We start from the raw sequence: 21,736 nt of genomic DNA on the forward strand, positions 1-21,736 counted from the left end.
ACTGTTGTAAAAATGGCAAAGGAATTTTCGGGAATAAAGATTTGTGCTTTAATATGCTGGCTATCCGGTTTAGTTATAATACGGGGAATTAATTCTGGAATAACAAGTTACTTAACAATTACGATTTATCCCCCTTTCCCTTAAAAAGGTTGTATTGTTGAAAATGGTATCGACTGGCTTTGCAGCCATGATAATAGCCTGATTTTGCAGCCTTGATCATATTTTGGCTTTGCAGCCATGAGAATAGCCTGGCTTTGCAGCCATGAGAATAGCTTGGCTTTGCAGCCATGAGAATAGTTTGATAATAGCCTTGGTACACTGCTGGTTTTGTCATTTATACATTAAAATAAATTATAAAAGTTTGCAAATTTAATCAAATAAGAAATAGAAAAATAGTGAATTTTTTTCTTATGTTATAGACATCTTTTGTTTCGGTGTTAAGCTATAACTGTTTTGTTACAATGTTAAAGGTTACTTATATCGTAACGGTTGATTTTATATACATGTACCATAATGTACAATATTAAGTTACTAGAAAAATGTTGAAACATATAATTTAAAATTATGTAACACGTTTATTTTTACAGTGTCACAAGAACGAAATTGAAGCATTGCCGGATGTCCTGGTGGACAAAGTGACCCTACTGCCTGAGATATTACAGCACTCCAGAGCTGATAGTACGCGTAAAGGTTACAACAGTGCGTTTAATAGATGGAAAAAGTGGGCTTTTTCAAATAGTCTTGGTAGTGGGGACATTTTGCCCGCCAGGGCATTACCGGTATCCATTTATCTAACTTCATTAATGCAAAGTGCTTCTTCGGCAAAACCGATTGAACAATCTTATTACGCTATAAAGTGGGTTCACGAAATTAATGGTTTAAGTTCTCCTACTAATTCTTCATTAGTTTATAATGTATTACAGGCAGCAAAGCGTTTACTTGCTAGGCCTGTCGTAAAGAAAGAGCCTGTAACCGTAGATCTTCTTTCTTCAGTTTATAAGAGTTTATATACGCATGGTAATATTATGTCTCAGAGAACAATATGTGCTTTATTGTTATCATTCGCTGGATTTTTAAGAAGTTCTGAACTGTTGAAAATAAAAAGAAATGATTTAGTTTTTCGCGATACTCATTTGGAAATATTTATTGAATCTAGTAAGACAGATCAATACAGAGACGGTGCATGGAGCATTATTGCTAAAACAGGAACATCCTTGTGTCCAGTTATAAACACTTTAAAATATCTTGAATGGGCAAATTTCGAAGAGAATTCAGATAATTTTATATTTTGCAATTTGAGTGCTACAAAAACAGGTTTTAAGTGCAGGAAAGTTAACAAGCCTATGTCCTACAGTACCTTGAGGGATATTTTTAAAAATGCTCTTGCTCCACATGTTATAGACATATCAAAATTTTGTTTACATTCATTACGTTCAGGTGGCGCCACCGCCGCTGCAAACAAGGGTGTTAAGGACAGAATTTTTAAAAGACATGGTCGTTGGACCAGCGAACAAGCAAAAGACGGTTATGTTAAAGACAATTTGGAGGAACGTCTTATTGTTTCGCAATGTCTGGGCTTATGAACATTTGAATTATTTAGTAGATCTATTGTGTTGTCATGTTTTATGTTTTTAAGGAACACGTACATCACATTTAAGCAAGTAGATCATTAATTCTTGAATTAAGTATTATATATCTCTAGTCTATTTAACCTAGGTTTTCCCGTTCTTTAGGTTCAGTTGACAACCAAGTCGCTTACAACAAATTAAACTAGTATTCATTGAAATGTTGTTCGTATTATATTATGATACTTAACATTATGGTAACGTTATATTGTGATAGCTCATGTCCGTTGGGTACGATTTGAGGGGATAGTGTTTTATAGGGACAATGTTTTATGTTTTAAAAGGAACTTTGTTTATGCTTTAAAAGGACAAAGTTTTAAAAGGGCTAGTGTTTTATGTTTTAAAATGGACAGTGTTTATGCTTTAAAAGGACAAAGTTTTAAAAATGCTAGTGCTTTATGTTTTAAAAGGGACACTGTTTATGTTTTTTAAAAAATGCTAGTGTTTTATGTTTAAAAAGGGACAGTGTTTCAAAAGGGCTAGTGTTTTATGTTTTAAAAGGGACAGTCTTTTAAAAGGGTTAGTGTTTCAATAGTATGTTTTAAAAGGACACAATTTTAAAAGGGCTAGTGTTTTATGCTTTTAACGGGACGGTGTTTTATGTTTTAAAAGTGCTAGTATTTAATGTTTTAAAAGTGAAGGCGTTTTATGTTTTAAGGGAAAGTGTTTCATGTTTTAAAAGGGAAAGTGCGTAACGCTTTGAAAGGATCAGTGTTTTATGTTTTAAAGGTGTAGGCGTTTTATGTTTTAAATGGCACAGAGTGTTTCCTGTTTTAAAAGTGCTAATATTTAATGTTTTAAAAGTGAAGGCGTTTTATGTTTTAAGGGAACGTGTTTCATGTTTTAAAAGGGAAAGTGCGTAACGTTTTGAAAGGATCAGTGTTTTATGTTTTAAAGGTGTAGGCGTTTTATGTTTTAAATGGCACAGAGTTTCCTGTTTTAAAAGGGAAAGTGTTAAACGTTTTGAAAGGCACCAGGCAAAATCGAAATTCAGTATGCTTGGAGCAGAAAAAAACAACAACAAAAAATACAACAACCGAGGACACACTTCAACATGATGTTTTATTACAGAGAAGTAGGTGATTATTGATCCCAAATACTACGAAATAAATATTTTATAATATCATGCCAGATGTGTTCTTCGTTTACATTTAATCTGAATCGTAAATTTCATTGTAAGATCTTTTGAGTAAATATATCAGACACTAATGGTATTCAATTCTTTTTTTAATTTTCTGTTTTTTATTATTTTTTTTTTCCAGGCCCCATATGAGTAACCCCATTTATTTTTCCCGCATAATAGGGGTCGGGGATCATCCGCCTATTAGCCTTACAATGTTCAGTGAGTTATTATAATGAAAACAATTCGAATCTGTATAATACAATTATAAACAAGTAGTACACATATTCACAATAAAGTTATTAATGTACAGTAGACATAGTAAGCTCTAATATATTTAAAAAAAAACAAAAAAACAAAAAAAACAAAACATTTGCTATATGATATCAGTGACTTGTCCGAAAGCGAAAGTTGACAAGGTTGAGAAGCGAAGATTGCTTTCTTGAATCAAAATCTTTTCTGAGTTACGTCTCTTGCCTTAAACAATATCCGTCACTACAGTGTTTCTGTTATTAAATCAACGATGAATGCTGGATGTAGCTCATTCAATACTATATTTACGTCGGAATTCATAACTACATATCCATTAACTCATAAGATATATCATTATTAGAATGTAACAGTTGGGACGCCTTGTGAAGCAGCGTATGGGGAACACCTGTTCGTTATAGAAGTTCGATTATACGAAGAACCACGTCATTGATCACTGGCAACAGACTGGAAGCGGAAACAGTTTAAAGTGCGTCATCACAGTTCCCGCCATCTGGAATGATACAGTTTTACACGTTATGAAACGTGCAGCAGAAAAGTTAAACATTTTTTTTATACTCATTATAGTATCAAAACAGAAGAAGTTGTAACATTTTCGTCTGATAAGAAAGACCCTCTTCACACTATCGAAACGTGAATGCACTGGAAGCCTGGTAGTGGAATTTTTAGGACCGAGAAGCCGGATCATTTGAGGTTGCGATGAGGTTTGGAGAACAGAACTGAAGGTCAAGGCTATAATTGAGAATCTTGAAAACATCTACAACATGTCTGAGATTACAGTAAACTACAACAAGTTGACGTATTTGCATAATTTGGTTTGTTAGTTTGAGCATATAAGAAATGTGGGTATGCAGAAGTGTTTGCAGAGTTTATTTTCTACAATAGTTATTGGTGATACGTTTGACTTTTGTGAAGTATAAGTATACTGTTTATCTATATCACATGATAAAAATAATGTCTATACCAAAATAAATTTATGAATAATATGGGATAATATTGTTTCAAAGCAACTTTTGCTGTAATCTAAAATGTAGCCTATCATATGGTGACATAGATATATCCTAAAACTATATAGATTTCAATCAGAAGCACCTTCTGTTTATCTGCAAACACTTCCAAGAAACTGAGACTTTTTATTTTCGTTAGTGTTTGTAATTACAGGATATCTATCATTATTGTCAACTGCATAATAATTAAACAATTTGCATTCATGTGTTAGGCTATATTTAAATTTAATATCTAATCATGGATGTTCTTCAAAATATAACTTTGGTTTTTAGATTAATTTGAACAGTGCTATACGACATTTTGATATTTTGCCATTGTCAATTTTCGCACATGTTGCATAAACAGACTGTTGTATTGTGCTTTAAATATTGATTTCTATCCCGTTGAACCATAAAATGTCGTGAATTCGCATCCCTACGCCCTAATCCTGAAACAAAAAGCATTAAAGAAACAAGATAATGCTGTTAGTATCAATTTTTGTATGTAACCCTAGCAAATATTAGCAAATATTTTTGGCCACTAGTATCTTGGAAAACTGCAAAAAGAAGAAATAAGTACAGGAAATAACTGTTCCATTAATATTAATGCCAGTCTTTGCATTTCACTTTTTTTGCTTGATTTTTTTTTAATTATGAAAAACATTTAAGTTAAACATATACATGTATTTTTATACAATTATTTCGCCTACATTCCTGTGGTTTGTTACGCCCTGACTAATAAAATATATATATAATCTTACAGGGTAGAACAATAAAACACACATAACTGCACCAAAATATAGTGATATATCATTTGCATTTGCTAAATAGATTTATTTCAATAGACTTTTATAGACAGGGAATTCAAAGGTTTTTATGTGATTTGTTCAACATATATAGTACACACTAACATTGGCTATTTCATGCATTAACTTATACTATTTTTATTAAGTGTACATGTAAGAGGTATACCAAAAAAACTGAAATAGATCACGTGTATGTATCCCGTTGATTGATTTCAATCTCATGTGATCATGGGTATTTTATCTTTTAATACTTCACAAGCGCTCTTCATATCTTATGCGTTTATTATATTATAATGAATGTGTCGCTTCTTTTAGAAGAGCGGGGTCATCCATGGCTGAGTGGTTAGCGTCACTGACCTCGAACCACTTGCTCCTGGGATATGATAAAACGGCAGATTAAAATAGATTATGTGAGGTCAGAAGTGGTTTTCCGCCTCATATGAAAATGCGTTTTGTATCTATTAATATCCCGTTTAATGTTCACTCAAGTTTAATGAACTAGTAGTTTTGTAAGTCAAACAAATTTTAACGCTACTCTTGTTTAAATATTTTTGGTTTCTCCTCTAAGCTGTAAAATTTGTTTTCAAATATTTCACAAATATTTCTACTATTAGTGTAAGCTACTGAAATTAAAATTAAATCAAACTATAATGTTCCCCTTGTAGATTTGCAAAAGTGTCATTAATAATAACCAGCGTTGTATGATTTGTCAAATGAGTAAGAAAACAACGCATCGAACATGAATTATGCATGTTTGCGTGCAAACTCAAATGTCCTCTATAAATGATTTCGCTTGATGCCTTTAAGAGGCTGCTAGAGTAACACCTTCACATCACGAACTGCTTTATTGATCTCCATCACACTTGGTCTGTAACATCATTTTAAGTCCTCTTTCGAATTTGTTAAAGTAGGGGCCATTGACCCCTTTAGCAGTCACTAACGCTAAAAGCAGAAAAACCTGTAAATGACTTCTTGATATATCTTCATCGCACTTGGTCTATGGCATCAATATGAGGCCCTCTTTGCATTTTTTGTTCAAATGGGGGCACTTAACCACTTTTGGGGGGCCACTAGAGTTAATCTTACTACATGTCTTCCGTTCGTGTAGTTTATTTCGCTATATACAGATATACATTTAACTGTGTATCTGAAGTCTTACTCAAACAAAGAACATAGCATACACTGTAAATAACATGAAGGTGTGGCTTAATATCATTAAGCTACAGAAAGCTTATCAGAATCCTAAACACATCCTCCTTCGACAAAAGCAAACGTTGCATTCAAAACCTGTTTATCGCTTAATATCTAATTCCCACTGCAATTAAGAGCCTTGTAAAAGAATAGTCTTGATATCATAAGTAGTATTGAAATGTTCCATGTGTTTGTATACAATATACACTTATCATAAATAAGATAAATGTAATCACATCTTTAAATGTAGAGTCTGCTAGGATACTGTCCCGTCTTTACTGTGCAATTCCTAGCAATAGGAGGAAACATAATCAACGTGTGTGTTGACTATTGAGTACACTGATTTTATTTCGACTTAAATAATTTTATACACCAGCTATATCTGTTTTATCTTTAGACATTTCTGGTACACCTTTCCAAAAATTTTACTGATAGCATTGACCTTCACGTCAACTCCAACAAAACTCAAAGCAACCTGAACAATTCTTTGTCCTCCCCATGGTTCAGTTTCCACATCTGGATTGCATTCACCGGCTAATTCATCTATTTCAATGCTTCCAATGAACCTACAACCCGAATCCGTTACGTGAATTGGATCTTTCTTGTCGGAAGAATACACTAAGACAGTAGCTGACTGCTGTTTTTCGTCGGCAATGTAGTATTCTTTGGTAAACACCACGTCATGATGATTAACTTCTTGACCTTTGGTCACATAGTTCTGGAAAACGTTTTTTGCCCATAGCTTTCCGTCTATTCTACAGGTTTCTTTCAAGTCGTGCCTCAACCTGTCATATTCCGTTATCATAGCAATTCCGTATGTATATGGCATGATTCTTGATGCAATGATACCCTCATTATGTCCAAATATTACAGCTCCGTTCAAAACAGCCAATTCTGCAGATTCTGGTCTCACGACAGGGATTTCATATTTTTTCAGACCTTCCCTCAAACTTTGAACGACAAAATGTGATTCAGCAAATCCTCCAGTAAGAATCACTGAATCGATATTGATCTTGTTATGATCCGAGTTCTCCATAAAATCACCAACATAATCTAAAACCTTTTTCACAGTTCCACGGAAGAACATACGCATGACATCTGGATGGAATGACAGGCGTCCACTCACAAACTTTAAAGAACTGTAGGGGCCTTCACCTTTCAAGATGTCTGTAATAGTCTTTCCTTGAAATTTCTCACAAAGGTCTTGTAGAGTCTGAGGCAGATTTATAAAGAAGTGTTCATCTGAAGATTTTTTTAACTGAAAGAAGGAACAAGAAAAATGTCATCAAGCTACAGAAGTTATGAAAGAAGAAAAAATACCAACGTGTTTTATTGTTTCTTGACTTAAATTTCAGTTTATTACTATGGTATAAAGAAATGATCATTCTGTTAGTATGCGATGCCTTCTTTAATATAAGCTTATGCATGTCATTAAGACGTTAGAAAGTATTAAAAAAAACTATTCAGTGCATTTCAACCTGTCCCATCACGCGTGTTTTGCCGTTGACAGATGCGAACGTGCCTCATTATCATACAAAATGCACATTTCTTTTCATACTGTACTGTAAAGAAAGAGGCTACTTCAATTAAAAGATTTTATCTTCTTGACTAAGTACCTCCCTTTTCCTGTTTTCAAATTCTATTCGTAGTTCATATTCGTCCACTGGAAAATTTTCATAGAAACTCTCCATCACATCATGCCCTACTATTTCTTTTAACATTGCCATGAAACTTTCGTCAACGTTCATTCCACCCCAGGGACCACCACCAGTCACAAAGACCTGTTTCAGCGTTGAATCCTTGTTGATTTGTACAGTGGTATATTGACGGTTCTGCCTAAGGGACAAAACAAAACAAAATCAATTTTAGAACCTAGAAAAGCAGAAATCAGACAAAAAATCTTGTATGAATTTAATTTCGTAATTTATAATTTCATAAAGGTTTACAGTTAAGATAAGAAGCATGACTTCCGTTGATGAGTGGTTAAGGTCGATAGTTTTGAATCACTTAACCTTCAAAGAGAGGAATCATTCAGCTGGCATACGAAGAGAGACAACCGTGGCCTATCTCAACCATTAACCCTCGGAAATCGCCATATAACCTTTATTGTATTAGTGTGACTTTAGGATAGAAAAGATGGCAACCTACAAACGGCCCAAAACGGCAAAAGGAATATGTTGTTTGTAAATTCCAAAAACAAAAACAATTATATTTTGAAATGAAGAAAGAAAGAAAGATATAAGGCAATATGAATATATGGAAACAAAGAAAACAGCATACCTCCCATATCAATAACCATGAAGGCAGAATCTGGTGAAGCTAAATATTTCAGTTTCCCACTATCATCCTGTATTTCAAGTTGGTGTACAGGAAGCTGACTACAATATATAGCTGCACATTCTGATTCCAAAGCCACTGACAAGTTTGCACCGATTATTCCAGCCTGGAATATTAATTTGTTAAATTCTTGTTAAAAATCCGAATCCGCTAACAACTTTTATACAGAATAATTAATTTCTACCTACATGCTTTTTTTTCACAAATTTTTATCGATTTTTACATGTATTATCAATACTGATTTTATTACTGGTCTCAGAGTTGTTATTTTTCTGGTACATTGGGATCTTTGAGATCATTCTATAGATCTACCATAATTAGCATTCTGCAATTTTATTTTTCTATAGCTGCAAAAAGATTTTGTAAAAAGTATTGTCTAAAACTGGTAACCTTTTCCGCTGCATGTTTCATTACAAGTTTAGCTGATTCACTGCAGATACCGGGCACTGTAATAACCCATTTTGTGTCTACATTGGAATCAGAGACACCATTTTGCTTCAGACATTTAACTGCGTGCTCTTTCAAATATTTGATCGTCTTTGAGAACACGTCAATTGCTGATAAAGTTTTCCCGTATGCACCAACAACAGGTGTGTCATCGGTTACAGCCTGTATTGGAATAAGAGAACAAATATACTTTTACAAAGTTATTCCTACATATTTTTAATTGAACGTATTAACAGCATATATTTTTGGATCAACTAATTGTATGTGGAAGTTTAAGACATTATGCAACTGAAATAATTATTTAACCTGCTCAATAAGTAAACATCTGATATCGTCTGAAAATGACTCGGTCAAATCTAAATCGATTTCAAAACTACAAGATGCAGACTTCAATATTTTATTTGTACCTCTTTAACAATGGTATCTTTACTATTATTTGACTTAAATATGAAATATTATTCTTGTCCTTTGGGATCATAACGTTCATTCAGTGTAGCTGTATGGTAAGGTGTGAAGGTGATGCAAATTTTATTACCTCAGAAGAACAGACTCAATCAAACCGAGTGTGTTCTAATAGTAAAACGCTTGGCTGCATTCTATGAATTCACAATATATACGTTAAGATTTATTTAGAACATTTTCTTAAGTCTTAAGCTTGTTAACATTGAATTTTATTTCTAATTTTACTATCTCTTATGAAATATAACAAAAGCTGATTTTCCAACTGACCTCTTCTTGATAAAGTACCATTTTGAATTCTTTGAAGAAATACCAATTCTCTGGATTTTCATCTTCATCTTCTAATCTAAGCAAGTTAAATCTAGATTCTGCATGATATCCGAAGTCCGCTATGCTCTTGTCAGGATTAAGAAGTAGGCATGTCCGTGTCTTGTATGTACATAATCCACTGGAATCACAGTTTGTGTTACAAATAACTTTCTGAGGGTCATCGAGAAAGTCTGAGCGCGTCAACGCAGCAAACCCACTTGCGTAGTTCCCGATATCTAGGGCAATGACAAGATTCGGTTTTTCCTAGATTTTAGTAAAAATATAAATATAATCAGCAGAAATGGCGTGTACTCTCAAAACTTACGTTTAAAATCTCAATTTGTAAATCCAAACTTTAAAGATTATGTACCGTAGTAAAACCAATATAAATGACTTAAACAGTTCAGAAATCATTCCCTAGACATGTCTAAAGAATGAGGTTTATTTTCGAAGAGGGGTAGTTAGTTTATGGCTTGAGTTATGGATCTTGGGTACTGCGGGCACTGCACATCGTCTTATAGTGCTGATTATAGAAATAACTGTGATATTTTCAAAGCTATCTACCAATTTATGTAAATTATGTTTTCAGAAAGGGGAATAGTCCAATGATGAATTAAGCAAGAGTTCTGCAATAATTAATGATTCTTTGGACAAGGAAGCGGGTCGGACAGACGTATAAACAAAACGGCAACTTTAAGGTCCTCCGAAATTGTTCAGGGAACATCGAAATAAAGAAACCTATTATCTTAAGTTTGATACTAGATGAGTCCATGTGTATAAATATATTCAGTTGACACAATTTATAAAATAACTCAAAATATCGTTTATCGTTTTTATGCTGACGATGAGCAAATAAATGTCTTTATCTTTAAGTAACATGTAACATGTTGTAGTTAGGATTTTACCAGAGACGAATGTTTCTCTTCATTTAACCAATTGTCGATGCCGTAACCTGTCCCTAATTTTATGTTTTGTTTCCTGTTTCTTGTAAATTCAGCATTTTCTTCTTGTAGCGCCACTGCAGTATCCTTATCTTCATTGAAATCTGCTGTTTGATGTTCATATGCTGATTGCACTGATTCTGCAGTAAGTAATACATATTTCAATAGCTGTAATTTAGTAAATTAAAAAGTTTCCGGGATATAGATATTTACATATTTAATATACGTATAATTTGTCATGTTTTATTCTGGTCGTTTATTACATTCACAAAATGACAACACACCTTACATAAATACATATGCGTGCAAGCATACATACATACAATTATTTTCCACTTCGCAATTAAATGATGAACCGGCAAATATATTATTTAGAAACCTACCGTGTTTGTTTTCACTGTAGTCTTCAATTAGATGTGCAGTAACTAAAAGATCTGGAGCATTAAATCCACTCCTAACGGCTCCCTGAAGAGTTTTCATTGCGGTATCTACATCAACGCAGTCGAAAAGGTTTTTAAGCATCACCATATTCTGGGAGTGATCACTTCTGAAACGCAGCGTCATCCCTTTTGAATCTTCAGATGTATCCCCTTCACAGAAATTCGTGTACTCATCGACTTCGCTTTTTGGGTGCATGACCATTTTTTCAGCTGCGAGAAATTCTTCAATCATTGTCACTATAAAGCAGGTATTGGAACTTAGTAAGACATGTCGTTTATTCAGCTTTTTACCATTGAAGTAATCAGTAAATATGCATGAAGTAATATTATATCAACTGTTCATATGATACTATTAAGAGTAGTTTGGAGTGAGGTTGGGTCCGCACCATAAACCGGTTTAAGCTCCCCAGTAGTGTTTTTGCCACTGATCGTTCCAAGGCGGTGCCCCACTGTGTTCCTTTGTTTGTTCGTTTTGTCCTCGTGTGTTGGCTTTGTGTGCGAGTGTGAGTGTGTGTGTGTGTGTGGTGTGCACGTCTGCGTGCTGTGGGTTTCGTTTTGGGGAGGCTGCGTTTTTTGGTACGTGGCATTCCCTGCTTGATATTTGTCTTTGTTTTTTTTATCACACTAGCTGGAAACCTAGCTTTTAAAATCCTTTTCCAGTGAGGACCGATTGATAACATTAGGATCGAAAATCGATTGCTTTATTGTTTTGAAAATGTTTGGAGGCAGTCATTTTATGTATATATGTGTTATCACATGTTTAAACCATGAAGTACATACACTATACGTGACCTCCCTCGAAGTGAGTGAAAAATACTTTAGATACAATTTCTTTTGTTCTTTGGATATACTATGACCAAAGTCAACCAACATTTTGATGAAGTTTATACATAGTAAACTCTTACCAATGCTGTCTGCAGTAACACAAAACGCATCCACATCTACTACGGCGGTCAGTGTGACATCTTCACAGCCATCCAGCGTTCGTACAGCTTCTGTCAGTGTATGTAAGCTTTCGTTCAGTTTTCCAGTCATACAGTCCTGGTAAAACTTTATCATCAGCATCAGCGACGACCATTGCATAGTGAGGCAAACACATCCTTCGTTTGCGTCAAGAATTTTACAACCAGTGGACGAAAACATTTCGTATGTCGTATATACCGCCTCTTTGATTTTTTGTTGAGACTCGGTAGATATTTCCGATAATTCTTTGTGGAGTACTGGATCACGTTTAATAACGTCGGCAAAATTATCTACTAAAACTTTAGAAATGTTGCTTTCCTTCTCTTTACTGCAGTTTTTTATTGCTATTTTCACACCGGAGTCTGTAAAACCGAACAATTTACATGTAGATAATTTATGATGTACATTTATTGTTACTCTTTAGTATATTTATTTCCAGAGTTGTTATTCACTGAATTATGTTAATTTTGTAAGTTTTTAACCATCTTGTTCTTTGTTTAATATGAAACCTTTCAACGATTAAACTTTTCTTAAGAAAAGTAATTCACTTACCAGGCACTCCAAGAGTATTTAATGCTGGCTTATTTTCTGTTAGCAGCCGTATCCTCTCTAATACAACGTCTAGTTTTGCATTGGTCAGTTGCTGTCCTGTAATGCATTCATGGAAATATTTATATTCATTAAGTGTCACAGAATTAAGTGAAGATATAATAAACAATTATTTATGCGATATTCAAATTATTAAAGATGATAATAAAATTACGTAAATGTAATAAATCAAAATTAAACCCGTCCTCCTTGAACAAAAATACCATAAGATACTTGTTTGTAGCTTGACAATCAGGAAAATGAATTTTTAACAGGCCCGTAGCCAGAGGTAAAAAAATAGGGAGGCATTTGGTAGGGGGGCCGGGGGCGTGCTCCCCTTGATTTTCTTTTCGAGGGTGCCATTTCGTGCGTTTTTCTGCATTTCAAACATGTTTTTGTTACTTTTAAGATACCGATTTCGGAAAAAAATAAATGACGTTAAAAAGATTTGCGTACATTTTAATTAATATAGTTAATACAGATCTACAGAAAAATAAGAGTTTTGAAATAGCCAACGTATTTGCGATTATTGTCACTCTAAAACGCTGATTTAAAGGCATATGGTCATGTTTGCTTGGTTCTTACATCTTCAGTTGAGTAAATGTATATATGTTCATGTATAAACTTTTTAGCATGGCTGACGTGAAACGAAAATTTGAAAGAAGCAACACAGTTTTTGCATATACAAATACAATACAGAAATGTAATACAAAATTAATGTACTTAGTACATAATATATTTTGTCAATCTTCTTAAAATAATATTACATCTTTGAAATTCAGCACTTGGATAAATAGTGCGTATCACATGTCAGATCTAAAAGATCAAATGTTGTCATAAAGTTATACTTATAAGTTAATCGAAATCTAAATTGTCACCCATTTATATAAAAAAAGTATAAACGGGAAGATTCCATACTTACGAACAATCAATAAGTGTATCTGATATAAGTTCTTAACTTTTAAGTGACCATATATTTTTGAGAGAAATCTTACAACGATGTTTTGAAATGCTGTACGTAGATCTATAATCGTAACTGTTTAGAAATGATATGTTCAAAGGCGTGTTAAGAACAAAACCGCATGATTGCAAGACTTCATTCTGTTGTAATGTCAAAATGAATCAATTTAGAAAATATATCAACATTCAGTCAGATAAACGCCACGTTTTATTTAGGTATGCATAACATAAAACTTCTTTCGCAAGAACATGAACTAACTGACAGCGACAGTGTAAGCTGGAATATAAACTAACGGGCGCATAGGTTGTGCGAAAACTATGCTATATAGCATGGCCGTAGCGACTATTGGGGCGACCGAGGCACTTTGCCTCGGTCATAGAAATGACACTCTGCCAAATATTCATGTTTTTTATTACTCGAACAGTACTGTTATAGTATTTTAATTTTTCCATGTATAAGGAGTCATATTCCGGTTTGTCGTATACAGCTCCTCTGTCCCAAGGAGCTATATACGAAAACGTGTGTCGAATACAGCACCCCGGGAACTATATCCGAAGGGAGCTATATGGGGTGTGACAAATATGTCTTCAATTTTCATTTTCGAATAGGTATGTTATATGACAACAGCGTAAAACACGATACGACGTTATAACTATGTGGTATTTGTGAGATATTTCAGTATCATACTTCAGTTGGTGGTCATGTGATATATTACTGAATGTATGTATTATAGAAATGTATATGCTGATGCTGCCCACATAAAGTGGGACTCATGCTTATTTGTAAATAAACTAAACTAAACTAAACTGCGCGCATTTCAGATATCTTAATGAAAGTGGTCTCATATTATAGAGATAGTATCCAAATTTTAAATTTTGAAAAGCAATTGAAAATTCTTGTTTGTTGCTTATATATAACATGCAAGACCAAAAAATCTTGAATTGATCATTTTGAGCATGTTGTTTTAATGTTTTTTAATTTCCATGTAGCCGCTCCTGCAGATAGTCCTACCTATCAAGCTATTGATAATTATTGTGGGAATAACTTCTCTCAATGACGGAAAATTGTGAGGTACATGCATATTGTATGATATCAGAAAATGGTGTAAGTCTAATAAAATAAATTCAGAGCCACTATTTAATCTGAAATTTAGATATGATGTTATTCGAACCATATCATATATAAAAATAAGAAAAACTATTCAATATTTACCATGAAAATTAACATTACATTGAAATTACTTTTCACTAAGCTGTGACATACAGATGTATGGATGAATGCAAGATAGGATTATTATCTGAGTCATTGAGTGTTGTGGTCTCTCAAGCAAGTTTGACTGTACTTAAAATTCTAAGTATAGCACTGAAGGCTATGTCAGCTTGACATATTAAGATATCATTCCATGATTCAGACACGAAAGTATAGAAAAGAAATTTTAATTATCTTCAAACGATTTACCAAATATAATACTAAATCAAGTTTTGCAGTCATTAAGTTACACTTGCATCGTAATCTAAACACGCTAAATGAAACAATATATATACAATACTGTGGAAAAAATGATCTTAATATGTATGAAGCGTAGTGAATGCCGCAAAGTAAGTTTTTATGCCTTTTTAGTTGTTTGGATCTCATTACTTGGTAATATGGGCATAAGTTGAAGTGTAATTGAATTTGTGAAATAAAATAGGAATAAAAAGCACCTGATAACTCCGTTCGAATAATAGAACAGACAGCAGCCTCATACCATAAATGAAATGATTTAATGGAAGAGTAGAAAATTTAAACCTCTTTCGGTCAGCGGTGTGGAGTCAGCGGTGTGGAGTCTAATTACACGCTTATACACTTACCATTGCTACATTACATACAATGTATTGTTCAAGATTGTACGATACTACACTATGTCTACCTCTCACATGTACATGTAATTACAGTGTTAAAACCAAGATGTTGTAAAAGTTGTCAATCGTTAGTTAAGAACTGATATAACTTTTGACCTAAAATTACATTAAAGCTCAATCTCGATTTTTTCAGCTAGAGCTGGGCTTAATTCTATCAAATATCGAAAGAAGCAATAAAACAGATCAGGCCAGGGTATGAGGCTAGTACTAATGTTTGCGCATATATTAGTAAACTGTATTTTTGTAGATTTGTATTTCAGAAGAAAATACAGGACCGTAGCAAGGTTGATATTTTTTGGTCTTAAGCACCACATACCTCCACCTCCTCCCCTTCATAAAAACTACAAATCATTTGCGCAAATTATTTAGATTTCATCTTTTTCGGTCTCCTACTTACGAGGACATGTTTGAAGAATTATCAGACCTCAACGTTTCAGTCGTTCAGTTAAGACGTTCCACTTTTTAATGAAATTTATTAGCAAGTGCAGTGAGTGATAAAACACTTCTGTTGCATATGCATATCTGAAACATACGGTCAAAATAAATATTTTATATTTGCTTAATGCAGATTTTGGTACTCCTAGTCCTACAGCTTAGTAAATATTTCACAACTGTAATTCATTTAATAATTTCTACTGTATACCTTTATTTCACTGTAAATGTTCATCTTGCTTAAATGTAGATAAATACCATACCGGTTAATACCAACAAAAGTTTTACCACTATTACAAGAAATGGATGTCAGGTTAACATGATTTGAAATCCTTTCATGATCGTTTCATGATTCAGACACGCCAGTAAAGAAATTTTAGTAAACTTCAAAAGATTTATAAGATATAATACTGAATCAAGTTACCGGTCAAAAAATGTCTATTGTCTGTGTCAAAATAACAGTATATGTTATCAGATACATTTGCGTCATAATCTAAACGCCCCTAAATGCAAAGAAAAGTATCTAAAATACTATGAAAAAAGGTGAAATTGCTTTCAAATGTAAATAGCAAAATGCATACCCACAAGGTAAGTTTTTTACCCTTTTAGTTGCTTGGATCTCATTCCTTGGTAATATGGGAATAAATTGCAGTGTCATTGCATTTGTAAAACAAAATAAGAGAAAAAAGCTCATAATAACTGCGTTCGAATAATATAAACAGAAAGAAACCATAATACTGTAAATGTAAGGTAATTCAAAAATAGCAGGACAAAACAGTGTCTTATACCAATGAGAGATGTATTTAGCTACTTTTATTCCAAAGAGCGTGACAGAATAAGTTTCCAGTCAAATTTAGAATTTAAATGATCAATAGCAAAACTCTTTCGGTCAGATGTGTTGAACCTATTGATAACTTCTTGTTACACGTTTACCCTTACCATTGCTTCAAAATTATACTCGTGAGCATTTTATACGAATAAAACTTTATATATTTATCATACTAGAAAAATTATATTCGTGTAGTACACTTTAAGTCTTACAACTTTAAATATATCCATAGTGTCTGTCTAAAACAAATTATGTCAAACATTGTAGCTACTAGTTTAAACTTTGATCTTCCTTATTCAGTTTCAAATAAGCCCCAGTATTGTAGTATCAGCCGAAGTGTTGCCCATAAGTATATCAAAACAATGTCTTAGTATTTTTTATTCGGCACAATAGAATAGTCAGTTTGCGAAGTTTCTTGATTGGCCGCTTAATGATTAATACCTGTAAGTAACCGCTAAGGCAAAATGTATTGTATACGTCTATCACAGTTCAACATAAATGTCCTTTATTATGTGATAAAATAGGCCTGTTAAACCAATCAAATAGCTATTTCTAAACATTCACAAGGACTGCATTTTTCATTCGTGTAACATTCGGATCCCGAATTAATATTCGCATTCCCCCCATCGTCATTTCGTACTTGGGCACTTATAGCCGGAGCAATGATTTACGGAACCTCGGGATCGGGAGGTAGGGCACTAGAAAAGTTTACATCACTACGTTTTCTAGCTACTTTAGATCTAATTTCCTAAAATATAATTTTTTTTTCAAACCTAATTTATTTCAAAGTATGGTTAAGATTCAAAATAAATCGATGAATTTGTTGGTGCCAAAAGCAAAATTATTTGAAACTTAATGATTTATCATTATAGTTTATAAGTATTTAATTTTTATCAAAATATCATTGATGGAGAACGGCGCCGTTAATTTTCATTTATTTTGAAGAATATTAAGTGCGAAATTTTTGTCGAAGCAGACGATAGATAGATCATGTGGTATCGTGAGCAATTGATGAAACTCCATTTATGCTGTATTCATTAATTAATATGGATTTGAATGTTCTTTTCAACCTAATGAAGTTTTATTTTAATTTCACGCCGCAAACTATTTGTTAAAACGCATTTTGCTCATTCCTCTGTGGCGAGTTATACTGATATCCAGTCTTTGTAGCAACAGCCTTGTCATTGTATGAAAGAAGATTTTTTTTTATAGTAAACTAATGTCCTTTTCAGCATGAGAGCAACATTAGAAGGAACTTTAATTTTAGGGAAAATTGTTTGAACATTTTTACATTTAATTTTTCTCGTATGAGACAAATCAGCAGCTCCATCAAGAAGAATATTATAGACATACACCTCACAAAAAGTAAGTCCTGTGTTGCATTCGAGACCTCCATCGCAAGAAAGACATTACAAACGAACCATAAATCGGTATGAGTACCGGGGTAGATCGCGGAGTGAAAGGGTAATTTTTCTCTTTTAATATAAAAACAGCTCAACAAAGTGTGTTTTTCATATCATATATCCTATTTTTGGGGGAGCCCCCACAAACCCTCCTATGGAGGAGGGTGGGACACAAACCTTCCAAATTAATGCCTGTCGGGGCTTTGCCTTTACCATTCAAATTTACCTAACAACCACGAACAAACGTACATACTCGTTTGCCTCGGTAAAAATTTAGTCTCTCGCTACGGTCATGTATAGTGTAATTATTCGTGATATTAAGAAAATGACGGAAAATAGTTTAACAAATTAAAACGAAATAATAGTGCCTCAGTTCGGTTATGCCTTTTAAGATGGTGACCCAAAACATATCCTTTTTTCTCATAATCTTGGCAGAAAAACAGGGAGGCACCGGCCTCCCTGTGCCTCAGTGTAACTACGGGCCTGTTTAACAATGGTATAATTATACTTTGTTTGTGTACTTCTTACCATGACCAAGTTCGGAAAGTCTGTCATTTGTTTCTTCTTGCATCGATCTTAATTTGTCCATCACATTATCTATATCATTCTGTTTCAAGGTCACTTCTTCAAGAGTTTTAACCATCCCGTTGATTGTTTCCGAGAAACTCACATCTTGTATTTCCGATAGGCATTTCTCAAATATCACTTTAAGTTTAGTTAGATAATGCTCATACTTGTCATCGTCGATCGTAGATTCACTCATGTGGAACAGTTTATTGCGTAACTTCCGCAGTTGGGCGATGTAAAGTTTGATGTTTGAATCGAGTTGGCAGCATTCTATAAGCATAGAAGTGATCAAGTACAGATCCCAGTTTTCAAGATTTGTAACATCTGGTTTCATAGAATAGATTATCGTTTTCTTGTTCCTTCCTATTTTTGATGATGTTATCTTGCCCCTGTTTGTTTGTAAGAACTGGGTCACTGTCCATGTAGAAGGAGATTGGTCCGAAGGACGTAGATCTATGACTCTTTTCTCGAATAATGCTTTTGAAACGGGTGTTCCTACCTGAACAAGTATTGTACAAAGACGATTATGTCGCCCTGTTCCAGCTGAAGCCATGACTTCTACTTACGCCCTACCTATGTAGAAACTTTTGACTATTCTCAATGTTAAGTGTAGTGCCTGAAATGTAGACCAAAACTTATTCATGAAAAATTCGCTATTCAACTTTGTATTTTTTAAAAAATATTTTGCACAATAGAAAGTTGTTGCATTATCTTTGCAAAAGAATTCTGAATACGGTGGGTGACTACATTGAATTTCGATACAGCGTACTAGCGAATCTTCATTGTTTTATTTATTTAAAATTGCAATCTATTATTTTTTTTTGTTCAAAACTTTAAAAATAGATACTTGATCACAGTACTAATTTAAGCTATTCAAACAAGAACGGGAATTTCCCTAGAGTCAAAGTTCATTCGCGCCAGGTTTCCCGCGGGATGATAATAGGGTAAATCTAACTTGTGTATAAACTATCTACCCGACCTATTTCTAGCCCTGTTTTGTATTTTATTATACACACGAAGCAAGTTATTGTCTACATGACACGTCATTTTAGTCATACATGTACTTGAATAATCCGACGAACCGAAACTGACTTGTATTGGTGCATGTACAAAAGATCGATCTTTATTGTTTTCATATGATCCTGTTTTTCTATTACTTTTAAATGGAAAATACAAAACTATAAAGTTTCACTTCAAAACTGCAAAACTGAAAATGACCAATGCCTTCCATAAGTTCTGTATCATAGAACAGAAACTTACCTCAAAATGAAGCATTCACCTGTTTGCTGCCACCTCACTAGATAGACCACCACTTAGAATACAGAATTTTTCTTCATAGGTTACATATTAAAGGAATCTACAAACTATATCAGCAGAAAATGAAATGAGCCGCGCCATGAGACAACCAAAATAGTGGCTTTGCGACCAGCATGGATCCAGACCAGCCTGCGCATTCGCGCAGTCTGGTCAGGATCCATGCTGTTCGCTAACTGTTTCTCTAATTGCAATAGACTTTGAAAGCGAACAGCATGGATGCGCAGGCTGGGTTGGATCCATGCTGGTCGCAAAGCCACTATGTTGGTTTTCTCATGGCGCGGCTCAAATATTCTTAGACTTTTAATGTGTTCTTAAATTTTTTACAAGGAAGCATCTAAACTTGTATTAATGAATGCATCACCTCCTTATATTCGTCTTTCAATAACCAACAATCAACACTACCACGAATTCAATATCCTCTATCAACTCTGCAAAACGAAACTAGTCAATAAAAACAAGAAAACGATATTCAAATTTTTGATAATGATAATTACATCTACGAAATGAAACTTATTCCTCCTCACGATATTTGTAATACAGTAAAGAAAAATAAGAAAGTGTAAAAAACAAAGAGAAAGAGAAAAAAGAACAAAGCGGGGTAATATCCATAAATTCGTTCAAACCGAAACAGGAAGTAAAGTTTCGTTTTTATCGCTTTTAAAGGTGGCGTTACAACGTATATTTGTTAAAGATTGTAAATATTAAGTGTAGAAAAAGAACAAGGGTTTAAGCAATATTTCCCTTATGAATTGAGCTTGCGTCATATATGCTGATCAAAATACGAAACATGTTGTGTACAGTATATTGTTTCATTGTTAGTTTTGGGTTTACTGCCGTTTTTCAACAGTTTTTCATTTATATAACGGAGCTTGTGCGCCAGAAATAACCTGTTCTCTTCAAGTAACTGCTAACTTCCCCACATGAATTGGAGGTGGAGGACGAACGATGTTTGGAGAAAAAAACGCCTCGCCTGGGGATCAAGCTTACGACCACGCAATCCGTAGTTCTGCACAAGCAGGAGATACACTGTAAATCATTTCTCTATCTCGAAATATTAATGGGATATTTGAGTTGGAAATCCATCAAAAGAAAAATAAACTATTCCGAAGAATGGTAACAAAATTGGTACATATTATTATAATATTCATTATTATTCTATCATCATCATCAGCAGCAGCATCGGCATCATCATCACCATCATTTCTTCTAACATTATATGTATTATTATATACCTTACTATAAATAGTAACAAAAAGCCGTTAAAAACTTTTATTACGGCCGCTGTTGACGGTGTGTCTCACGTGTCGTAATCATAATGGCCCCGGGTAATCGGAACGTCAGCGCGTTCTGACGTTGACGTCATGTAGCAACGCCATTATGGCGGGTAAAAGGGTGCTGAATCATTTTCAAATCAATTGTCAAAATACCGTTGTCAAAACATGATGACATTGATGATGAGGAAGGCAATACAAATGATGCTTAAGCCCTGTACGTTTGTGGACAATACGTAAAATGAAAATACGAAGACAAATTTGAAGTGAAGGTATATACTAAAAGGTCAGTATACGGCTGGATGTGCCTTTAAGCCATAATGGCACACCTAGTTTCATAATGAACCTCGGGCAAAAGCTCTTGGGCAATTATGGCACTTGGTGTGCCATTATGGCAAGAAGGTACAGCCAAGCGGTGTATTAACATTTTATTATTGTAATTATCATTATTATTATCATTATTATCATTATTACTATTATTATCATTATTATTGTTATCATCATACATCACTATTACAACATCAATGTATTATAAACTTGTTGTTTTTGTTGCGGATGCCGGGTGAGTTCTAT

General features: G+C 33.8%; 1 protein-coding gene and 1 long non-coding RNA gene across 7 annotated transcripts; one reads left to right on the forward strand and one right to left on the reverse strand.

Moving 5' to 3' along the window:
- The first annotated feature begins 1,878 nt into the window (after positions 1-1,878).
- LOC123530593 (uncharacterized) lies at positions 1,879-4,009 on the forward strand. Of its 2 annotated transcripts, none has more exons than XR_008366843.1 (2): positions 1,879-2,704; positions 3,359-4,009. It is a non-coding gene; the product is annotated as an uncharacterized LOC123530593 (long non-coding RNA). The 2 variants fall into 2 exon arrangements; XR_008366842.1 differs by having other exon boundaries at positions 1,879-2,700.
- A 1,393-nt stretch (positions 4,010-5,402) lies between these two features.
- LOC123528769 (uncharacterized) lies at positions 5,403-20,516 on the reverse strand. Of its 5 annotated transcripts, XR_008366841.1 has the most exons (12): positions 20,254-20,516; positions 19,836-19,939; positions 18,537-19,191; positions 12,447-12,542; positions 11,837-12,256; positions 10,875-11,168; positions 10,456-10,631; positions 9,512-9,814; positions 8,726-8,944; positions 8,279-8,441; positions 7,615-7,834; positions 7,117-7,256 (listed from the first exon to the last, which is right to left on the reverse strand). XR_008366841.1 is itself a non-coding variant. In XM_053522134.1 (11 exons), exons 3-11 carry the CDS (start codon positions 19,126-19,128, stop codon positions 7,785-7,787), a joined length of 2,313 nt encoding a protein of 770 aa, XP_053378109.1. In that variant the 5' UTR covers positions 19,129-19,191; positions 19,836-19,939; positions 20,254-20,516; the 3' UTR covers positions 7,612-7,784. The 5 variants fall into 5 exon arrangements, 4 of the variants coding, with proteins under 4 accessions (XP_053378106.1, XP_045164684.2, XP_053378107.1 ...); XM_053522134.1 differs by lacking the exon at positions 7,117-7,256 and having other exon boundaries at positions 7,612-7,834; XM_053522131.1 differs by lacking the exons at positions 7,615-7,834; positions 8,279-8,441; positions 8,726-8,944 and having other exon boundaries at positions 5,403-7,256; positions 19,836-19,932; positions 20,254-20,515.
- Positions 20,517-21,736: the final 1,220 nt, after the last annotated feature.

The sequence above is a fragment of the Mercenaria mercenaria genome, chromosome 13 (genome assembly GCF_021730395.1).
Source record: "Mercenaria mercenaria strain notata chromosome 13, MADL_Memer_1, whole genome shotgun sequence".
Taxonomy (NCBI): domain Eukaryota; kingdom Metazoa; phylum Mollusca; class Bivalvia; order Venerida; family Veneridae; genus Mercenaria; species Mercenaria mercenaria.